This window comes from Elgaria multicarinata, chromosome 13 (genome assembly GCF_023053635.1).
Source record: "Elgaria multicarinata webbii isolate HBS135686 ecotype San Diego chromosome 13, rElgMul1.1.pri, whole genome shotgun sequence".
Taxonomy (NCBI): Eukaryota; Metazoa; Chordata; class Lepidosauria; order Squamata; family Anguidae; genus Elgaria; species Elgaria multicarinata.
In genome coordinates this window covers 31,010,035-31,030,296 of record NC_086183.1, presented here as the reverse complement: position 1 = coordinate 31,030,296, position 20,262 = coordinate 31,010,035, and the positions used below count along the sequence as shown (strand labels likewise).

The 20,262-nt window shown below is 48.2% G+C and overlaps 1 protein-coding gene across 1 annotated transcript in view; it reads right to left on the bottom strand.

The window, feature by feature from the left end:
- The window catches only part of RYR1 (ryanodine receptor 1), a 161,792-nt gene that overhangs the window by 26,726 nt on the left and 114,804 nt on the right, over positions 1–20,262 (bottom strand). The window contains exons 77-85 of the mRNA XM_063140526.1: positions 19,165–19,216; positions 17,429–17,509; positions 15,489–15,588; positions 14,263–14,342; positions 12,634–12,710; positions 10,731–10,804; positions 9,783–9,800; positions 1,592–1,672; positions 310–398 (exon numbers count right to left, since the gene is read on the bottom strand). Of these exons, the coding sequence (XP_062996596.1) occupies positions 310–398; positions 1,592–1,672; positions 9,783–9,800; positions 10,731–10,804; positions 12,634–12,710; positions 14,263–14,342; positions 15,489–15,588; positions 17,429–17,509; positions 19,165–19,216 (652 nt within the window). The remainder of the gene's footprint in view (positions 1–309; positions 399–1,591; positions 1,673–9,782; positions 9,801–10,730; positions 10,805–12,633; positions 12,711–14,262; positions 14,343–15,488; positions 15,589–17,428; positions 17,510–19,164; positions 19,217–20,262) is intronic.

The window sequence follows — 20,262 nt, the reverse complement described above, 5'->3', positions numbered from 1 at the left end:
CAGACTGAAAAGGATACCAGAGATGAAATTCTGGCCCCAGGTGGCCGCTGTAGCTCAAGAGATGCAGTGGGCAATAATAATAATAGTATTATTATTATTATTATTATTATTATTATTATTATTATTATTATTATTATTTTCTAACCCGCCACTCCATCCTGATCGAGGCAGGTGACAATAACAAGTATAAAATACATAAAATATTAATCAGAACACAATATTTAAAACTTCCTAGAAGCATCCTAAAAGCATCCTTTGCCAGACCTGCCGTGCCCAGGCAGGTGTGGCCTGGGATGAAAGTGGTCTCACCTGAAGACGCAGAAGGTAGTCAACGGTGCAGATGATAATGTTGATGGTGTTCGTGTTACCTGTCTGCGTGCGCAGGTAGTTCTGGAAATCTGGAGTAAAAAGCAGCCAGGTGAAGATGGGGTTAGTACTGGGAAGGGGGAAGGCGGGACCAAATGCCCCGAGGTCTCCCAGTGAGCTTCGGGACTGAGAAGGGATTTAAACACCAGGTTCCTATGAGCCTCGTGTGGCGCAGAGCGGTAAAGCAGCAGTTTCTGCAGCTCAAACTCTCCCCACGGCCTGAGTTCGATCCTAGCGGAAGCTGGTTTCAGGCAGCCGGCTCGGGTCGACTCAGCCTTCCATCCTTCCGAAGTCGATAAAATGAGTACCCAGTTAGCTGGGGGAAAGGTAATAATGGCCGGGGAAGGCAACGGCAAACCACCCCGCTATAAGGCCTGCCAAGAAAACGTCAGCGAAAGCTGGCGTCCCTCCAAGAGTCAGTAATGACTCAGTGCTTGCACGAGAGGTTCCTTTCCTTTCCTTTCCTTCCTAAGCCTACGTCCAAAGATCTAATCCTTTTCCCCCCAACCTGGTGCCTTCCAGCTGTGTCAGACTACAGCGCCCATCATCCCCAGAGTATATATGTAAATACTTAGGGATAAGCAACAGGAGGCCATGGGGCCATATCAGGATGCTATAGGCTTCTGAACTTGACCGAAACACAGGCCTGGACCCAAAGACTGCTCCTGAGCCCCGTGATGCTATTAAGGGAGCCTGGTCACTTTCCTCTCGGCTGAGACAGAGGCAAAAGGCTCATTAAGCCCCTTCCCCTCACGCATACAGTGGGAAGAGCAAGAGAGGCTCTGGCAAGAGCCCTTTGCCTGGATGATGCAAATCACCCGCTTGCTCCGGTATCCAATCAAGACTCAGGAGATTGGAAGCTGGCAACTGAGGTGCCCAAAGATGGGCCTTGCCAGAGCCTCTCTCATTGCTCCCTCTGGCAAAGAGGAGGCGGAAGAGCCCTTTGCCTTTGTATTGGCTCAAGCTGATGGGCAGAACCAGCAGGGCTGCCACACTGGCCCTGGCGGAGTGGAGAACATGGCAACTGGTGTAGCCACAATGGCTTCTGTTCTTCCTCTCCTATGTCCCCCGTGGTCCAACCCAGAACCCTTTCCCCATCGTTCCCAACCATCCGTTATGCATCTATTCTGCCGCGTCCGTTTCCTCTCCCCCAACCTGCTCCAGTTCTCGAAGGCCTCCTGGCGACACCCTTTTCTCTCTCTGGGCTCTCGCAGGCTGAACCTACCGTTGTTGTGTCCTTCACAAAGAAGCTGCAGGAACCGAAAGAGGTCCTGTGTAAACAAATCGTCCGCCATCACCTTCTCTCCTAGAGCAGGGAAGGGGACAAGGGAAGAGACAGAACTGACCAACATTAGCAGGAACGACATAGGGAGGAGGGAAGAGAGGGCGGGGCGGGGAACGGGCCAAGGGGGGAATGTGCTGTTAGTACGAAACTGGGTTGCTCCAACGCTGGGCATGAGCAGGGCGAATGGGTGGGGGGGGGGCAAGGCAATCCACACGGCAAAGAACGCTGCTGCACGCGGATCGAGGCACAATCCTGCAGGCCTCACTCAGGACTCGGCTCTCATCGAGGTTTTGAAACAGTAGGGTGACCCTATGGAAAGGAGGACCGGGCTCCTGTATCTTTAACAGTTGCATAGAAAAGGGAATTTCAGCAGGTGTCATTTGTATATATGGGGAACCTGGTGAAATTCCCTCTTCAGCACCACAGTTAAAGTGCAGGAGCTATACTAGAGTGACCACATTTAAAAGAGGGCAGGGTGCCTGCAGCTTTAACTGTCGTGATGAAGAGGGAAATTCTCCAGGTTCCCCATATATACAAATGACCCCTGCTGAAATCTCCTTTTCAATACAACTGTTAAAGATACAGGAGCCCGGTCCTCCTTTCCATAGGGTCACCCTAGAAATAGGAGCAACTGAGACGGGAATATGAGCACCGGGACCTTCGCAGCTCCTCTCAAGGGACATTCACCTGAACAGAAGCGAAGTTAGAACTGATTTACACGTTACACAGAATGAGCTGGAAAAGCGAGGTGGCAAAATCCTAGGCTTACTAGTGCAGCTGGGGGGTATGTGAATGCTCCCCCACATAAAAACAAAGCACAACTCCATGCATGTAGAAAAGCAGCACACCAAGGAGAACTATTTAGTGCATCCCTGTTTTGTACATGCAGGGAGGTGTTTTTTTTTTTACATGGGGGAGCAAATAATAATAATACAGACCACTAAAAGGTGGTATAGTCCAAATTCTACCACTGCTTCTGTATAAGGTATATATGGTGATCACATCAATACCTTAATGTATTTCCAAAGGCAATTAAACTTAATAAGGGGTGAACAAAATAAGACGAGACACATTTAACGTGCTGGCTCTTGAATTGTAACCCAAAACTCGCTAGCAGTGCCGGCTGCTCTCCCATGATGAAAGTAATAGAGGAGATGACCGAAGAGTCAACAGTTGGTTTGAAGTTTCCAGCCTACGCTGAAGAGGCAAGCCACTTTTCCTTTTAAATAGCAAACTGAAAAGTAGCTTGCTTCTTCAGTAGGGCAAGGCACCGTGGTGGTGGAAATGTTAAAGAGACCTTTGCCGGCACTTCACCGTTCTCCCCCATGGCACACGGAGCTTCGTCAGAACGCAGCCGTGGAAGATAAATGCAGCCGTCCCTTTTTTATATACAGCAATTTTGGCCATCCTATTAAAGAAAAAGATACATTTGGTGGGTCTGTCATGGACTGGCGAACCAGGTCAAAGCCGCACGCTTGGGCCTGCTGACTTCAATCATTATTTTCAGAGCCGAAGAGGAATTAACCCAGAGAAAAGGGTTCCAGTGTTAAGACAGCACTGGTAGCCCTGGGAGCAGAGCCGGAGTGAGGACTGAGGAGGTTGACCTGGAGTTAGTAAGAGAGCGAGTGCCATGCATTTTGGTTAGGGGGCTTGTGGCTTCGGTGTGTAGGGAGTCTGTGGCCGTGTGCAGAATATTCTTGATGGGGGGAAATGGTTATTGGCCGTCTGTGACATTCCAGCAAAGGTTCAATGTCAACCGTTACGGCCCCTTGCAAAATCCCTACATGTGTAATGGTGGAAGGACACATTTAGTGGGGGTGCAAAAGTTGACGAGATGGGAGAGAGGGAATTGTACGGATGCAGACCGGAAGAGTTTGATTAAACACTATTAATGTTAACGGCTGCTTTACTCTTGCTTAGGGGATTGCTATTTTTTTTAAAAATTGTGAGTCTCAGGCCAAATTTTGCAGCGTAATTCTGGGGAAAGCCCTCTTTGGAGAGCTGACCTGAGTAAAACACAGGTAGAGCATGAGTAAAAGGCCTTGGAATGGTACAAAGGTCAAATAAATTCCAAGGAAATAGATCAGAGTAATGTAATGGCAACGGAAGGACAAGGAAATAAAAGGTTCAAGTTGAAGAATGATGTTGGAGTATAAAGCGAGTATCAGATACTCGGCCACTGCCCCTGTCCTTGAGGGTTAATAGAATTAGTTGCAGAAGGCCATTCGTGGACCGGTTCACACCATCCGTTCCGTGGCATTGGTCATTAATGAAGATATGAATCCAGCGGTGTGGAGAGGGCAAGCTTGATGAATGGGCCTCCCATTCACAAGACCCCCCTTCCAGGCCTCCTGGTGGATTCATACTGTCCCACCTGGCATTAATGACCAGCCCCTTTTCCATTGTTCATGAAGTTGCCTCCTCCACTTCATGGATGAAGCCAAATCATCACCTGAGATCGTCCCCCTCTTACTTTGTCTTCCCTGTGAGGTGGGGCAAACGTGGCACTTGGGGGGCTTGGAAATGGGAGTGGGTCAGGGTCAGATGCTGCCCAAAGTCATCTCAATGAGAATTATGTCGTCCGAGATTTACAATTTGAATAAGAATGTCCTAGAGCGTTAAAAAAAATTAGCAGTGACCTAGAAAAAACCCCCCCGCAGCTAAACAGGACAACATAGTTACTACAAAGATGCTAGAAGGACAGCACATTGAGTGCAGTAATACTATGACCCTACAGCACAGTACAAGAATGAAGTCAATGCAGGACGAGGGAAATAAGCTACTATAATGATACTACAAATACAGCACATAAAATTAAGAAGGACGGTGGTGACAGATCACAAAGCAGAAAGAAAGAAAGAAAGAAAGAAAGAAAGAAAGAAAGAAAGAAAGAAAGAAAGAAAGATGCTACAAGAATAGCCAAAGAGAGAAACAGTTGCTATGAGCATACTATAAAGAGAACGTAAGAAGAACCGTGCCGGATCAAACCAAAGGCCTCTCTGGTCCAGCGTTCTCTTCACACAGCAGCTGACCGCGAACCACGAATTCGGATCACGGATGCAATTACTGTTTTTAAAGCTCAATTGAAAACTTTTCTTTCTTTTTTCTACAGCTTTTGCTGTTTTTATGCTTTTAAAATTTTGTATATTTGTTTTTCATGTTTATTTGTTTTTAACTTTTGTAAACCGCCCAGAGAGCTTCGGCTATGGGGCGGTATATAAATGTAATAAATAAATAAATATTTTAGAACTTGACTTTGTTCTTACTTTCACACTGTTAGTTTTATTGTTCCCTGTGCCTATCTGGTGCGTTCTCTTCCCTCTCTTATTGTTTTATTATGATTTTATTAGAATGTGAGCCTCTGCGGCAGGGTCTTGCTGTTTTCATTCTTTTACTATGTACAGCACCATGTACACTGATGGTGCTAAATAAATAAACAATAACCAGGTGCCCACGGGGATCCCACAAGCAGGACATGAGTACAATGGCACCCTCCCATCCTCATTCCCCAGCAACTGGTGCACACAGGCTTACTGCCTCTGATACTAGAGGTAGCATCTCTCTCAGGGCTAGTAGCCCTTGATAGCCTTCGCCTCCAAGAATTTATCCCACCCTCTTTTAAAGCCATCCAAATGGGTGGCCATCACTACATCTTGTGGTAGTGAGTTCCAGAGTTCAACTACGTGCTGTGTGAAGAAGTCCTTCCTTTTAGCTGTCCTGAATCTCCCACTAACCAGCTTCATGGGATGACCCCACTGGGTTCTAGTATTTTGAGAGAGGGAGAGGAAAAGAGAGAAAATGTCTCCCTATCTACTTTCTCCACACCAGCATGATTTTATACACCTCCGTCATATCTCCCCTTAACCTCCTTTCCCCCCAGCTAAACGATCCCAGCTGTTGTAACCTTCCCTCATAGGGGAGACGCTCTAACATGCGTCCCTTTTCACTTGCCTACACGGAACTGCATTTGCCATTTTGACGCCCATTCTTCCAGTTTGGAGAGATCCTTTTGAAGCTCCTCACAATCCCTTTCTGGCCACTTCTCTGATCTCTCCTCATTCCAGATCGTTTATGAATAAGTTGAAAAGCATTCGTCCCAATGCAGATCCCTGTGCGACCCCGCTGTTTACTTCCATCCATCAGCAGAATTCACTATTTATCCCTACTTTCTGCTTGCTGGTCTTTAACCAGTTACTGAACCATAAGAGGACCTCTCCGCTTATTCCATGACTGCCAGGTTTGCTCAGGAGTCTTTCGTAAAGGACTTTGTCCAAACCCACCCACCCCACACACAACGTTTGGAAGTCCAGAGAGCACGTTTCCTGCAGAGAAACTGCAATGACAGACTCAAGAGCATTAAACAAGAGTGAAACAAGCCTTACTACAAGGATGGCTTAAAGGAGTTGTAAGGACAATGCAATGATTAGGGACTACTACGAGGACAGCGCTGTTACTGAAAGAGAACTAGATACAGACCCCACAGCATTAGGGAAGAATGTAATTATTAGGAGTGAAGCACATCCAGTAATCCTTTCTACAAATATTCTACAATGTTACTCCACACATACTCCACAGCATCTTACTCGTAAAAACACCAACACATTCCTTACAAAACTGCCACACTGCTAATAAATGACACCATTACACCAACGCTACTAGCTGGTTACGCTAAAATGCACTTTGAAGTATGGCTATGAAGGCGTTGCATCATTACAATGTAACTTGGGTACCAAAGATAATACACTCAGTTGTTATAATGATTCTGCATACCTATCCCAAACACTACAAATGTAAAAGAAGAAAAAAAGGTGTTATTAGCACTTTGCCATGGGACAGACACCAGAATGCTAACATTCGCTACATACACTGCCTTCCTCGGGGGCTGGAAACAAAGCCCTGTGAGGAGAGTCAGGGTTGCTTATATGAAAATTTGTTAATTAAAAATGAAGTATCAAATTAGCAGACATTTCAGACAACGAGGGAATCAGTTTCCATCTTGTTTAACCATTTTGGGAACCCATGTAGTTGGTAGAATGTTTAATATAGATTGAATCCAGGTTTGTCTACATTCTTGCTCAGCCATGACGCGTGACTTTTTTGGTCTTGGGCAAACCTTGATCTTTCTCTCTTAGGCCAGCTGTCTCACAACAGGCTGTAAGGATAAATTGGGTTAGACCCCTGCATGCTCAGAGTTTAAAGTTCCCATAACAATCCAATATGGTGATCAAAAGTCCCCGTATGTGCTACTTGTTTAGACTATTATGAGTGGTGCTGGTGCTGGACCTTCAGATCATCCACAGGGGCCCTTCTCCGCGACCCCCTGCCAAAGGAAGTGAGGCAGGTGGCTACTAGGAGGAGGGCCTTCTCTGCTGTGGCACCCCGGCTGTGGAACGAGTTCCCCAGAGAGGTTCGCTTGGTGCCTACACTGTACTCCTTCCGTCGCCAGCTGAAAACCTTTTTATTCTCCCAGTATTTTAACACTTAATTTAACTTATTTTTAAACTTTGCTGGTTTAATTCCATATTTTAACATATATCTATTTTTACTGTGTGGTTTTAATCCTGGTTGTGCTTTTTATATTGTATTTTGTATTCGTGTTTTTAAACTGTTGGTTGTTTTTATGCTCTTCGTGGTTTTAATTTTTGTGAACCGCCCAGAGAGCTTCAGCTATTAGGCGGTATAAAAATGTAATAAATAAATAAATAAAGTGGGCAGGTTTGGCCTAGAGAAGAGAAGGCTGAGGGGAGACATGATAGTGCTCTTCAAATACTTGAAAGGTTGTCACACAAAGGAGGGCCAAGATCTCTTCTCCATCATCCCTGAGTGCAGGACACGAAATACAGGGCTCAAGTTACAGGAAGCCAGATTCCGGCTGGACATCAGGAAAAACTTCCTGACTGTTAGAGCAGTATGACAATGGAACCCATGACCTAGGGAGGTTGTGGGTTCTCCCACACTAGAGGCCTTCAAGAGGCAGCTGGATGTTCATCCGTCAGGGATGCTTTAAGGTGGATTCCTGCATTGAGCAGGGGGTTGGACTTGATGGTCTTATAGGCCCCTTCCAACGCTACTATTCTATAATTCTATGAGACAAGAAAGATGTTATAGTAAGAAGGTTGTTACTAAAGAAGGTATTACAAATACATTTTCATTTTTGCTTCGCAACATTTCTACACCACAGGGCTACTACTCGGGGTTACTACACTTGTACATACCCCACAAATATATGAAGAAGCACTACACACACCTTTTCAAAATATGAAAACACAAGAACACCGCTACATAGGTAACTTAGGACACAATCTGTTGATAGCAAATTATTACAAAGCTGCTACGTTGTTACCAAAGAACTCATCGCAACAACACAACTACACAGTTATGCTTACACCCTGAATTGTTACCATTCCACATAGTTACTACACAGATAAGATAGACTTGAGGTCACATTTGCTGAACAAGTCTGCTTGCTACAAAGATGTAGGATGTTGGTCAGAAATGGTGTCTGCACTGTAGAGAATGGGCTGGGGGTGAGAAAACCCTGCATTTAAGGGAGGGGGGATGGTGGTGGGGTTGTGACCCACAACTTCTTGGTGACACAAAAGTGGCAGAGGCCCAGCGGGGTCCCTTCGCAAGGTGAAGGACTATGGGGAGGAGGGGGGGTCGATATACAAGAGCACGGGTCCGGAGACCACGATGGCAGCATCTGGGTGGTGAATAGTGTGCAGTTAGTGTGCCCAGCACTAATTGGGAGCGGAGAAAGTCTGGCCCCAGGAAAGTTTTTGTAGCTGGAGGACATGCGGCCCAATGGAGCTGGTGATACTTTCCCTGGCCGGCCACCCACCCACCCACCCACGACTGATCAGAACCCCCTCTTGCTGATAGGGGGAAGGAGCTGACGAAAGTGTAACTGAGGCCATGATTCCCTGCCCCTGATGACTCTGGTTCTGACAATGTGTGATGCCCTTAGCAGAAGGTGAGACCCTCCCCACCACGAGGTATTAAGTGCCCGGGGGATGGGACCCCTCTACTGACTTCTTTCAGTGGGCCCCAGCTGGGGGGGACGGACGGACAAGACAAAAACCGTACTTCATACGTTTAACCAGCTTGTGACTTGAAACCAGAGTTTCACTTCTACTGTTTTCAAGCAGACTGTTTCAGAGTTGCACCGCTCTTCGCCCCTAACACGCCACACCAGGGCAAAACAATGCCAGCCTGCCCGGTCAGGGGCCGTGGCAGAGTCTTAAAGGAGCAGCCTAGCCAAGTCATTACGCAGCTGCACCCATTCATGGCCATCTGGCAACCACACTACTACAGCCCAAAGGGCTTCTGAGCTGACCGGGGGCGGAGGGGGGGGGCAAAGAGTCCGCAATCCTAGATAGAAAAAAAAAGCCTTAGGCAGAAAAACGCTGTTTGGGAAATGCTGGGAGTTGCAGGATGTTTTTCTGTCTAAACATGAATAGGGTTGCGACCTAAAGAGCTTAGATACCTTTCAAATATGGGAAAGCTGCATATAAATGCATGAAATGAACGGAATAAATGTCGTGGGCCTGGCTTCTTGCTCTTGCCTGGTCAACAGAGTAGTTCTTCCTTCTTGCTACACTTCAGACCCCACTTGAACCTTCATCCTGGCTCCAGCTAAACTTCCAGATGGCACCAGTGCGGGTCCAAAGAGGGCTAGAGTTTCATGAGGACCAGGGGACACTGAAACCAAACCCCCAAATGGCTTGCTGGTCCCAAATATCATGATCCGTCAGACTCCCAGGCACCAAGACACCAGAAGGGCCATATTATCGCCTGCATCTCCAAAACTCGAGACTTTCTGTCCCCAGTTGATGCTCCCAAAGACCCACGCTTGCAGAGACTCATCCTGAGCCCCCCCCCAAATGCCTGGCCATGTGGCCATTCATAGCACCGAACGTGCTGAGCACCCTTTGCAGACTCCCAGGCCCCTATGGGACACCCGATTCTAAGCCAGGGAGGAGGAGGGGGGGTTCTGATCAGTTTTCAGTCTTAGACCCATCAGGTTAGAAAGAGGAATTAAAATAAAGAAAAAATAATAATAAAGACAGGCCGAGAAACTGACCATCAAAGAAAAATGATTAAGCTTAACAAAAGCAAAACGATTATTTACCATTTTCGCGACTGATGACTGAGGGAGGGGCATCAGTGAGACCAGGAGAGGGGAGGGGAGGGGAGGGAAGAGAAGGAGGGAGGGGGAGAGAGGAGGTGAGTGCAACACATCACAGCAAAGAAGGAAAAGGAGATGATTAAAAACAAACGAAAAAAGGAAAAGAAAAAAAAAAAACACCCAGCGTGTATTAAAGTGACATTAATGTGAAATGGAAAAACCGGAGGAGACCAGAAGAACCCGAGGCGGAAGGAACCGAGTGGGTTGGGAGGGTGAGAGAAATCCATTATTGGTTTTAGAAATCTCAATTAATGCACGTCTCACCAGGAGGAAGCTGTGAACACAAAGAGAATACGCAGAGCGCTGGGAAGGAGGAGGTGGGGTGGGGTGGGGAGGGGGAGAGAATCGAACCCGGGCCAGGATTGCGGCAGGTGAAGGAGCCCTGGTTCCCGGTGGTTCGTGTTGAACTAAGTGGTCCTGCGCTCTCTCCCAGAGATGGAGAGAGAAGCCAGGCTGCGCAGTGGACCAACCTGTTAGAACGCGGTCTTTGCCCAGGAAAAGGACCCAGGAGGACGAGGGTCCCGACTCCGACACCCCACCCCCCGCCCCCAATCTCTCCCTATAGCCCCGAGACTGCTCCACTTCCAGAGGCAGAGGACAGGGAGAGGGTGCTCCTACGACTAAGCTTGGAGCTGAAACCGGATTCTCAAATGGCAAAACCCACCAAATGGCAACGCCCACCCTTTCCGTCACCGAGTGGCTGGGAAAACGGTGTCAGCAACCGTCGTGAGTAGCAGGCAGAGAGGGGGCTGCTGCCGTCAGAGGGAGAGGGGGGCCCTTGCTGGCCTGCCAAAGGGCCCTGTGGGGCAGGGGAGCGGGTAGGAACTGGGTGGGCCTAGCACCGGGGTTGCCTTGTTTTATGCCCTCCAACCAGGGCAGAAGGCAACTTACTCGTTCCGTCCTCCGTCACCATTCCGAGTCCTTCAGCTTTGTTTTGCCTCTCAAAGGCATTGAGGTCCAGCACACTGTGAATGGAGGGAAGGAGAAGGAGGAAAGAGAGAGAGAGAGAGAGAGAGAGAGAGAACGAAGGTAAGTAGAGCCAAGGAACAGAAGAGAGGATGTTGGAGGGCCAAATGAGAACAGCTTCAACAGCTGGGACGGAGTTACTACAGAAACACTGCTGTGAAGCACAGGCTGGTCACCAGTGCACCTAGGGGTGACCACATCACACCAGTTTTAAAATCTCTTCACTGGCTGCCAATTGGTTTCCGGGCAAAGTATAAAGTGTTGGTTGTCACCTTTAAAGCCCTACATGGTTTGGGTCCAGGCTACCTGCGGCATCGCCTTCTCCCGGACAATCCACCCCGCACACTCAGGTCCTCTGGGAAGAATCTACTTCCGTCAGCAAAGACTAGGCTGACAACCATAACCCAGAGGACCTTCTCTTCTGCTGCTCCCAGACTGTGGAACGGCCTGCCGGAGGAGACTTGTCAACTTAACAGTCTATCATCATTCAAGAAAGCTATCAAGACTGATCCCTTCCAGCAGGCCTATCCAGGGGGATTTTAGGAAGATTTTAGGATGTTTTAACAATGTATATTATGTTTTAATTGTTGGATCCTGGAATGGATCCTGGTTATGTTTCCATGGATTTACTAATTGCTGAGGAGCTGGAGGAATCAGAAGACTCAGCAGAAAACTTAAAGGTCAACGTTGCACCTGGACATTGATGTCATGATTGAATAATTGGTAACTTGATTGTTTCAATTAAGGGATTGCAAGCAGTTGCATCACTGTACAGTTAGCCTATAAAAAGGAATGTATTCCCATGTACATGTATCAGAAATGATCACTCCATCAGAAAGTATCTATGTATCAGAGCTGTATTGACTGACTGTATGTAAGTATTTGTATCTGTGATTGCCATAACTAAATTATATTTTTATATGCCAGTAAAGGTTTGTTTAAACCTATTGAAAGTCTCAGTCTTAATCTGTGTCTGTGCTGACTTTGCTGGAAACCGCTGCAAAAACTCTGCTATATGGTTATTGGCCAGAAGCCCAGTCTGGCAATAACTAAATCAGGTTGTAAATATAAACCAACATATCCCAACATTAATTCAGTTTTATGTATTTATATTTACTGTTGTTCCCCGCCTCGATCAGAATGGAGAGGTGAGTAAGAAATACATTTTTTATTATTATTATTATTATTATTATTATTATTATTATTATTATTATTATTTATTATTATTCTGACTTCAACCTTATTTCTCTGGGCTAAACCAGATGTGATGTGGCCACTGCCCACTTGCCCGCCACACCTGCTCTGCATGCGGAAGGTCTCAGTTTCAATCCCTGGCTTCTCCAGGTAGGGCAGGGGAAAGAATCCTGCCCGAAATCCTGGGCTAGCTGGACCGAGGGTCTGACTCTGCCTAAGGCAGCTTCCTATGTCCCTGTGCGTGCGATTTCTTTACATCAGGTCTGGAAGCAGCACAGGGCAGCGCGGAACAAAAAGAAGAGGTCCCTCCGATGAAGACACAGACAGAACAAATCGGTGGACCGTAAGAGCAAGTGAGAGGGTGGAGGGAAGAGAGGGAAAGGAGGGGAAATGGAAAAAGGAAAGGAAATGGAGGCAAGATGCTACTCGCCTGAGTGCCATTGTGTTAGATCAGCCTTCCTCAAGCTGGGGCGCTCCAGATGTGTTGGACTGCATCTCCCAGAATGCCCCAGCCAGCTGGCTGGGGCATTCTGGGAGTTGTAGTCCAACACATCTGGAGCGCCCCAGCTTGAGGAAGGCTGTGTTAGATCAAGGCAGGGCGTTAGATCAAGTAAATAACCAAGCCACTACGTACCTGCATGTCTGCATCAGTGCCTGAACGCTCTGGAAGAATCCAACCTCCCGTTTCTCCTTCAGATAATCCAGCATTTTCTGAAGACAGGAAGAAAGTCATTGTTGGGAGATGAAAGGGAGCCCTTATTCCTGGCTCTTCTCAGCACCATGTTACATGCTAACTACATATATGCATTTCATGACTGTCTGTCTGTCTGTCTCTCTTTTTAAATAGCCATGAAGGAGCCTGATCTGGATCAGGACCATGGCACATGCCGTGGTGGAGGTGTGTGTGTGTGTGTGTGTGTGTGTGTGTGTGTGCATTTACCATGGTAACTAGGTAGAGGTGGGGGGGGAGTTTACCCTCAAACCCACCCACCCCACTAGGAATGTATGTGAATTTTGTTCCCGTTCGCAACCCCGAATGTAAACACAAGCAGGGACACAATTCTTGGGAAATTTCCACAATTTCCCAAACTTGCACTTGCATTCGTATGTACTTGTGCTAAATCCCCCCCAAATCTTCATTTTCACATCTTATTCTATAGGGGAAAAGCACATTTAAAAAGGCTTTTTTTTCAATTGGGAAAAACTGTCACACAGAGGACGGCCAGGATCGCTTCTCGATCCTCCCAGAGTGCAGGATACGGAATTATGGGCTTAAGTTACAGGAAGACAGATTCTGGCTGGACATCAGGAAAAACTTCCTGACTGTTAGAGCAGAACGACAATGGAACCAGTTACCTAGGGAGGTTGTGGGCTCTCCCACACTAGAGGCCTTCAAGAGGCAGCTGGACAGCCATCGGTCAGGGATGCTTTAGGTAGGGTGACCCTATGAAAAGGAGGACAGGGCTCCTGTATCTTTAACAGTTGCATAGAAAAGGGAATTTCAGCAGGTGTCATTTGTATATATGGGGAACCTGGTGAAATTTCCTCCTCATCACAACAGTTAAAGCTGCAGGAGCTATACTGCAGCTGTACTGTGACCAGATTTAAAAGAGGGCAGGGCACCTGCACCTTTAACTGTTGTGAAGAAGAGGGAATTTCAACAGGTTCTCCATATAAGCAAATGACACCTGTTGAAATTCCCTTTTCTATGCAACTGTTAAAGATACAGGAGCCCTGTCCTCCTTTTCATAGGGTCACCCTACTTTAGGGTGGATTCCTGAGTAGGGGGTTGGACTCCATGGCCTTAGAGGCCCCTTCCAACCCTACTATTCTATGATTCTATTGACTTGCACAAAACCAGCCGCTACACTTTGCCTTTCGACTACATTTGCCTCTCGCTGCTTTCTCTCACCCTGGCCCCAAATTGCCACCCCATCTGACATCATCCAAGAGTTCCCATCTTGGGCCGAACCAATTCTCCTGCCCCTGCTTCTTTCCCTCCCCCCCCCCCCCCGCCAAGCACTACAATTCCTTTCCCGTTCCTCCATCTCTCCTCAAGCATTTGCACTTAACCTTCTCTTCCAGGCCGCTTGCTCCTTACTCTGTGCAAACTTCTTTTCCAGTCTGAGAACTCAAACCGCTTTTAAGCTTCTGACACTAAAGCTGCTCATTAATCTGCTATTACTCTTTGGCGTAAGAAGTCAAGATGGGTAAGCAGGGATGGATGAAAGGCTGAGAAATCAAAGAGTTGGGGGCCCTGTACCTGCTGCACTTCCTCGTTGCCGCCGTTCAGGATGGAAATGCCCAGTTTCAGAGTGGAGGAGACCATGGCACCAGGTTCCCCTGAGAAGACAGGAAGACAAAGGGTTACCCGGTTATCTCTTGCCTTGGAGGCCTGGAATGGGGGCAGAGAGGCCCCTCTTCTCCACTGAGTGATTCAGGACATGTGTTTCCAGGCAAGGTCTAAGAGTGATATGAGAAGGGGACCTAGTAACTTGATGTTGGGTCCTAGCAGACATCACAGCCTTTGTTCCAGCCCAGTGCAGAGCTGAAGCATCACCCTTTTGATTTTTGGTCCTGAAAAATTGGATGTGACACCTTAGGATCTTGAAATAGGTCTCCATCCTGTACAGGGTTCTGGTATGCCCCGGGGCCATAAGACTGCCTGTGTGGAATCTCAGCTCTGACCAGGAACCTATGAAATTCTGCTTGCTTTCTTCTTTTGAAACAAAACAAGTCTGAAGAACTTCAGAAGAACATCAGAAGAACCCTGATGCTGGATCAGCCCAAGGGTCCATCCAGTCCAGCACTCTGTTCACACAGTGGCCAATGAGCCATTGGCCAGGGATGAACAAGCAGGACATGGTGCAACAGCACCCTCCCGCCCATGTTCCCCAGCAACTGGTGCACACAGGCTTACTGCCTCGGTTACTGGAGATAGCACACAACCATCAGGACTAGTAACCCTTGATAGCCTTTGCCTCCAGGAATTGATCCAACCCCCTTTTGAAGCCATCCAGATTGGTGGCCATCACTACATCTTGTGGTAGTGAGTTCCATAATTTAACTATCTGCTGTGCGAAGTCATACAGCCTCTGTTCCAGCCCAGTGCAGAGCTGAAGCATCGCCCTTTTGATTTTTGGTCCTGAAAAACTGGATGTGACATCTTAGGAACTTGATATAGGTCTCCATCCTGTACAGGGTTCTGGTATGCCCTGTGGTCATAAGACTGCCTGTGTGGAATCTCAGATCTGACCAGGATCCTATGAAATCCTGCTTGTTTTCTTCTTTTGAAACAAGTTTCCAGGTCTTATGGATGAAGAGAACAAGCTTGGTGGGCCATTTTATTCTACTGCTGACTCTCCCGGAGATGTGCCCCAGCCAACCTCTTCCAAGTTTTCCTGTTGAGCAACTCAAAGCTCGGCCCTGCCCGGGGACCCATCCTCTGCGAAGGGCAAGGGGGGAAAGAGGGGAAAAGTCGCCTCTGACCTTTACAGGCGCTAATCATCTGCAGAACCATCTCGGCGGCCCCACGGTTGTGCAGTCGGGACTGTTGATACAGAAGTTTCTGTTTCTCCATCTCCTTCTCCTGCGGGGAAGCAAGCGAGCGTGAGGTGGAGGGCCGGAGACCTGTGGCAGGAATCTCCCTGCCTGGCTGCCTGCATCCTCTTATCAAGGAATGCTGAGCGTGGATCCAGTGGGTGAGGCAGCCGGCTTGCTGCCCTGCCAGGGCCGCTGAGCAGGGGAGGGAGAGAGCGAGAGAGCCATCCACACAGCATGTGGGGAAAGCGCCCAGCTCTGAACCAGAGTTGTGACGGTAGTTGCTAACGAAACGTTGCAAAATGTCTCAGAGAAGCCATTCTTAAGGCAACCAAAACCAAGTGAATGTTCTCTTAAAGAACAGCGAGTACCTATCTCTTTGTGTCGATGCTTGCCAAAAGAACAGGCCGTGTATTCTCTTTTCAGCTAGAAATGTCCTGTTGTTCGGTGCCTACGTATGTGACACCAGAGAAGATAATATAGAAATACCTAGCTACCTCCCTTGAGAGGTAGGCACATGCTTTGGGAGCAATTAGCTCCAGGGCCTCTTTATTCTGCAGAATAAACGCTGTTTGACCCATACTTCATCTCCTCTCCTCGTGTGCTGAATTGGACTTGGCACACCAGGGTACCACGAGCGATTTTTGCAACAAGCAGCTCCTCCTCCGCCTGGCCCAGGAAGTCTGGCGAGCCATGGGAGCCAATCTGGGGCTACTGGCTGATAAAAGAAAAAGGTTCTCCGCATAGCGACCTTCCTTCGGTCTGAAGCAACGGCTCAGTTCAGACAACACCTTTCTCTACGCAGTGGGAAAACTCCACTCAACGGTCGAGTGTTTAGGAGGTACCCCCCACGCAACTTGTTCTAACTCCACCGTTGCGTGACTGTGGGCTCGCGTGGAAGGCAACGCGGCGTTTGCTTGACGGTTCCTCCGCCCTCTCTCCTCCCCTAGTCCTCCTGATGGTATCCCATCAGCCATTGCTGCAAAAACCCAAACCACCAATCCTGGTGGCTCTCCTAGAGCGGCACTCGCTCCTTTCGATGCTCTTGCCAGAGAACTCCGTAGCCGGTGGGAAACGTCAACGCAACGGAAAACTCCACGGAGCCCTCCACACAACGGTTGTGCAGGAACTCTCCTCTGCACAGTGTGGATATTCTGCGTGGAGTGTTTTCTAAAAAAAAAACCAAACCACTTCACCATGGGGTGGAGTTTTCCATCCAGACAACACATTTCTCAACGGTGGTGTAAAAACTCCGCCGTTGTCTGAACTGAGCCAATGGATCACTGAGCAAGTCCACCATGCCCTGACCTCAGCCTTCCACCTTAGCCCTGCCTGCCTGCCTGCCTTGGGAAGAGGCCACTCCCCCACCCTCTCCAGGTGAGCCAGGAAGGAATGCGAGGGAATGGATGAAGTGGCTTTGCACCCAATTTAGCCCTCGGTCCATCTAAACCAGTACCGTCTACTCCCGTTTTTCCCAACCTGATGCCCTCCAGATGTAGCCAGTTGGGAATTATGGGAGTTGCAGTCCAACCCCTCTGGAGGGAGGGGCTTCCCAAACTTGCTACTTAAGGTCTTTTTCATTGGAGATACCAGAGGCGGATCAGGCCAATTAACAGGGAGGCATAAGAGACGGTCGCAAGATCCTCTCTTCCTCCAACGTAAGCAGGGTTGCATGAATTTCTCGGTGGCAGCAATGTACAAGCGCTGAAAGGGAATACAGGGTGCAGAATCCTGCCCTCCTGAGACTCTCAGCAAGTGTGGAAAGGAAACAAACACCCGTTTCGAGAGCTTAGGGCTGGGAAGAGACGTTCGGCCATGCGTGGGCTAATCAAAAGGGTTGCGAGAGGCTACGAGGAGCTTGGGGAGGCTGAGCACAGAGGGTCACTGACCTCAAAGGGAACATCGGCTTCTTCTCCATCTTCTCCACCACCCCCTTCTTCTCCTTCTTCACCTTCATTTATGTGGCAGCTCTGGGTTCAGGGGATGAAAGGAAAATGGGGGATAATAATAATAATAATAATTCTCCTCCTCCTCCTCCTCCTCCTAGAAGTATTTGGCTCTGCAGCAGCTGAATTCTGGGCCTAATAATATGGCATCCCACACATTTTCCTTCCACATCCTAAAAGTGATTACCCCCTTCCTATTTTTCCCTGTAAGAATGAAGTACAACTGCCGTTTTAATCCAAGGCATGAGGAAAGTGTGGCCAGAAGCTAAAGAAACCCTGTGTTAGAATAGGGCAGGATGTTGGAAAGTTGTTCTTATGTAAAATGTGAGGGGTGCAGTGGTTAGATCAGTGGTGTTGATGCTCAGCTGAGTGACCAGTCCTCACCTCTCTCAGCTCAATCTTGTTGTGAGGACATAATAATAATAATAATAATAATAATAATAATAATAATAATAATGATAATAATAATAAATATTTCTTACCCGCCTCTCCGTTTGGATCGAGGCAGGAACAACAGTAAGTATAAAATACATAAAACTGAATTAAAAACATAGTATACATTATTAAAACATCCTAAAATTCCACTGGATAGGCCTGCCAGAAGAGACCAGTCTTTATAGCTTTCTTAAATGCTAAAAAACGGTTAAGTTGACCGGTCCCCTCCGGCAGGCAGTTCCACAGTCTGGGAGCAGCAGAAGCACATGCACACGAAGACCCCTCCTGCCTTTGACCCAGCCAGAAGCTTCCTCACTGCACTTCTGTGCTACTTGTGTCTTACTATAGTGCAAGGAGAGACCAGCTTCTTTTTCTGTTGTGAGCCACATTCTCACGTGGGCTTTCTGTCGGGAAGTGCGTCCTGGCAGTGAGCAGGACCAAAGCTAGTGGCAGGCTGGTCCAGAGTCAGGAGCCCCTTTTCTCTTCCTCTTCTTGCAACTCTCTCCTCTCTCTCTTTGTGCCAATGCCTTCCCTCTCCCTTCCTCGTCCTGCCAAGGCGTTGGGCTGTGATGGGAGGGACAGAACGCTCTTGCCATAGCTCCGAACTGACCACGTGCAGAGGGCTTTTGAAATCAGGCCGAGGGCCACATGAAATCAGCCCGAGGGCCACAGGTTGCCCACCCCTGCTCTAGAGCTAATTTTTGATTCAGGAAATCAGTTGCTGAATCAGACCAAAGGTCTACCTAGTCCAGTATTCTGTTTACACAGGGGCCAACCAGATGCCTAGGGAAGGCCCAAAGTAGGACATGAGAGCGAATGCAGCCTCCAGCTCATGTTCACTAGTAGACAGAGGCATAAGGCAGGCATTCACCTATGAGTTTCTCCTGTCCTGTTTTGGCCCCAATCTGCAATTTTTTTAACTGTATAAAAATTCACACTAAAATATGAAGTTAAAAACGAATAATAAAACCTCTGTACATTCTGCCTCTGCTGGTGGGTGAGAGGAGCCACCCATCAGAGGTTGTCCTCCACCATCTAAGCAAGAACAGGTCATTTTATTTTAGCGATGTTTCATTGGTGGGTTTTCTCCTCTCCTGGCGGGAAATGCCTTGGCCTTTTAGCCATGCATTCTCAACGGAGGAAGGATGCTTCTGGGACTGATCGCAGGTCACTTTTTTATTTATTTGTTTAAAGGAGGAGTGATTGGACTGAAACGGTGGCCCAGGGAGCCATCTCACACTTACCTTTGCCATGATGTCGGCATACGCCATGTAGAGATAGTCTTCGTCCAGTTTGCTGGAAAAAAGCAGACGAGGCTCAGGATCTAACCGCTGAAGCTGACCCTTCCCCACACCGCTCTCGCTCAACTCCCAGTCGTTGCAACGGGGCTCACGCCGGAGAATTACTTGGTGGTGTGTGCCCAACTTCCCATCCGTCAAGAAGATGGTAGGCCTGCTATATCCAACCTGGAGCCTTCTGGGCGAGTTGGACAACAACTCCCATCATCCCCCAGCCAGCGCAGATGGCTGGGAGGTGATGGGAGTTGTAGCCCGACCCACCCGGAGTTCGAGGAAGGCTGGTATATAGACTCATAGAATAGCAGAGTTGGAAGGGGCCTACAAGGCCATCGAGTCCAACCCCTTGCTCAATGCAGGAATCCACCCTAAAGCATCCCTGACAGATGCTTGTCCAGCTGCCTCTTGAAGGCGTCTAGTGTGGGAGAGCCCACAACCTCCCTAGGTAACTGATTCCATTGTCGTACTGCTTTAACAGTCAGGAAGTTTTTCCTGATGTCCAGCTGGAATCTGGCTTCCTTTAACTTGAGCCCGTTATTCCATGTCCTGCACTCTGGGAGGATCAAGAAGACATCCTGGCCCTCCTCTGTGTGACAACCTTTTAAGTATTTGAAGAGTGCTATCCTGTCTCCCCTCAATCTTCTCTTCTCCAGGCTAAACATGCCCAGTTCTTTCAGTCTCTCTTCATAGGGCTTTGTTTCCAGACCCCTGATCATCCTGGTTGCCCTCCTCTGAACACGCTCCAGCTTGTCTGCGTCCTTCTTGAATTGTGGAGCCCAGAACTGGACGCAATACTCTAGATGAGGCCTAACCAGGGCTGAATAGAGAGGAACCAGTACCTCACATGATTTGTGTAGGCCAATAACGCTGTGCTTATTTAGTGAAGCCAACATGGCGTGACATGACTGGTGGTCCTCGCTTGAACTTCAGCACCTTCTGTTTCACAGGTTAATCAACAGCCATGAAAATTGTTAATTGGGATTCTAAAGCAGACGTGCCCAAGTCCAAAAAGTATGTGCTGGTATAACACAGGGGGTGGGAGGCGCG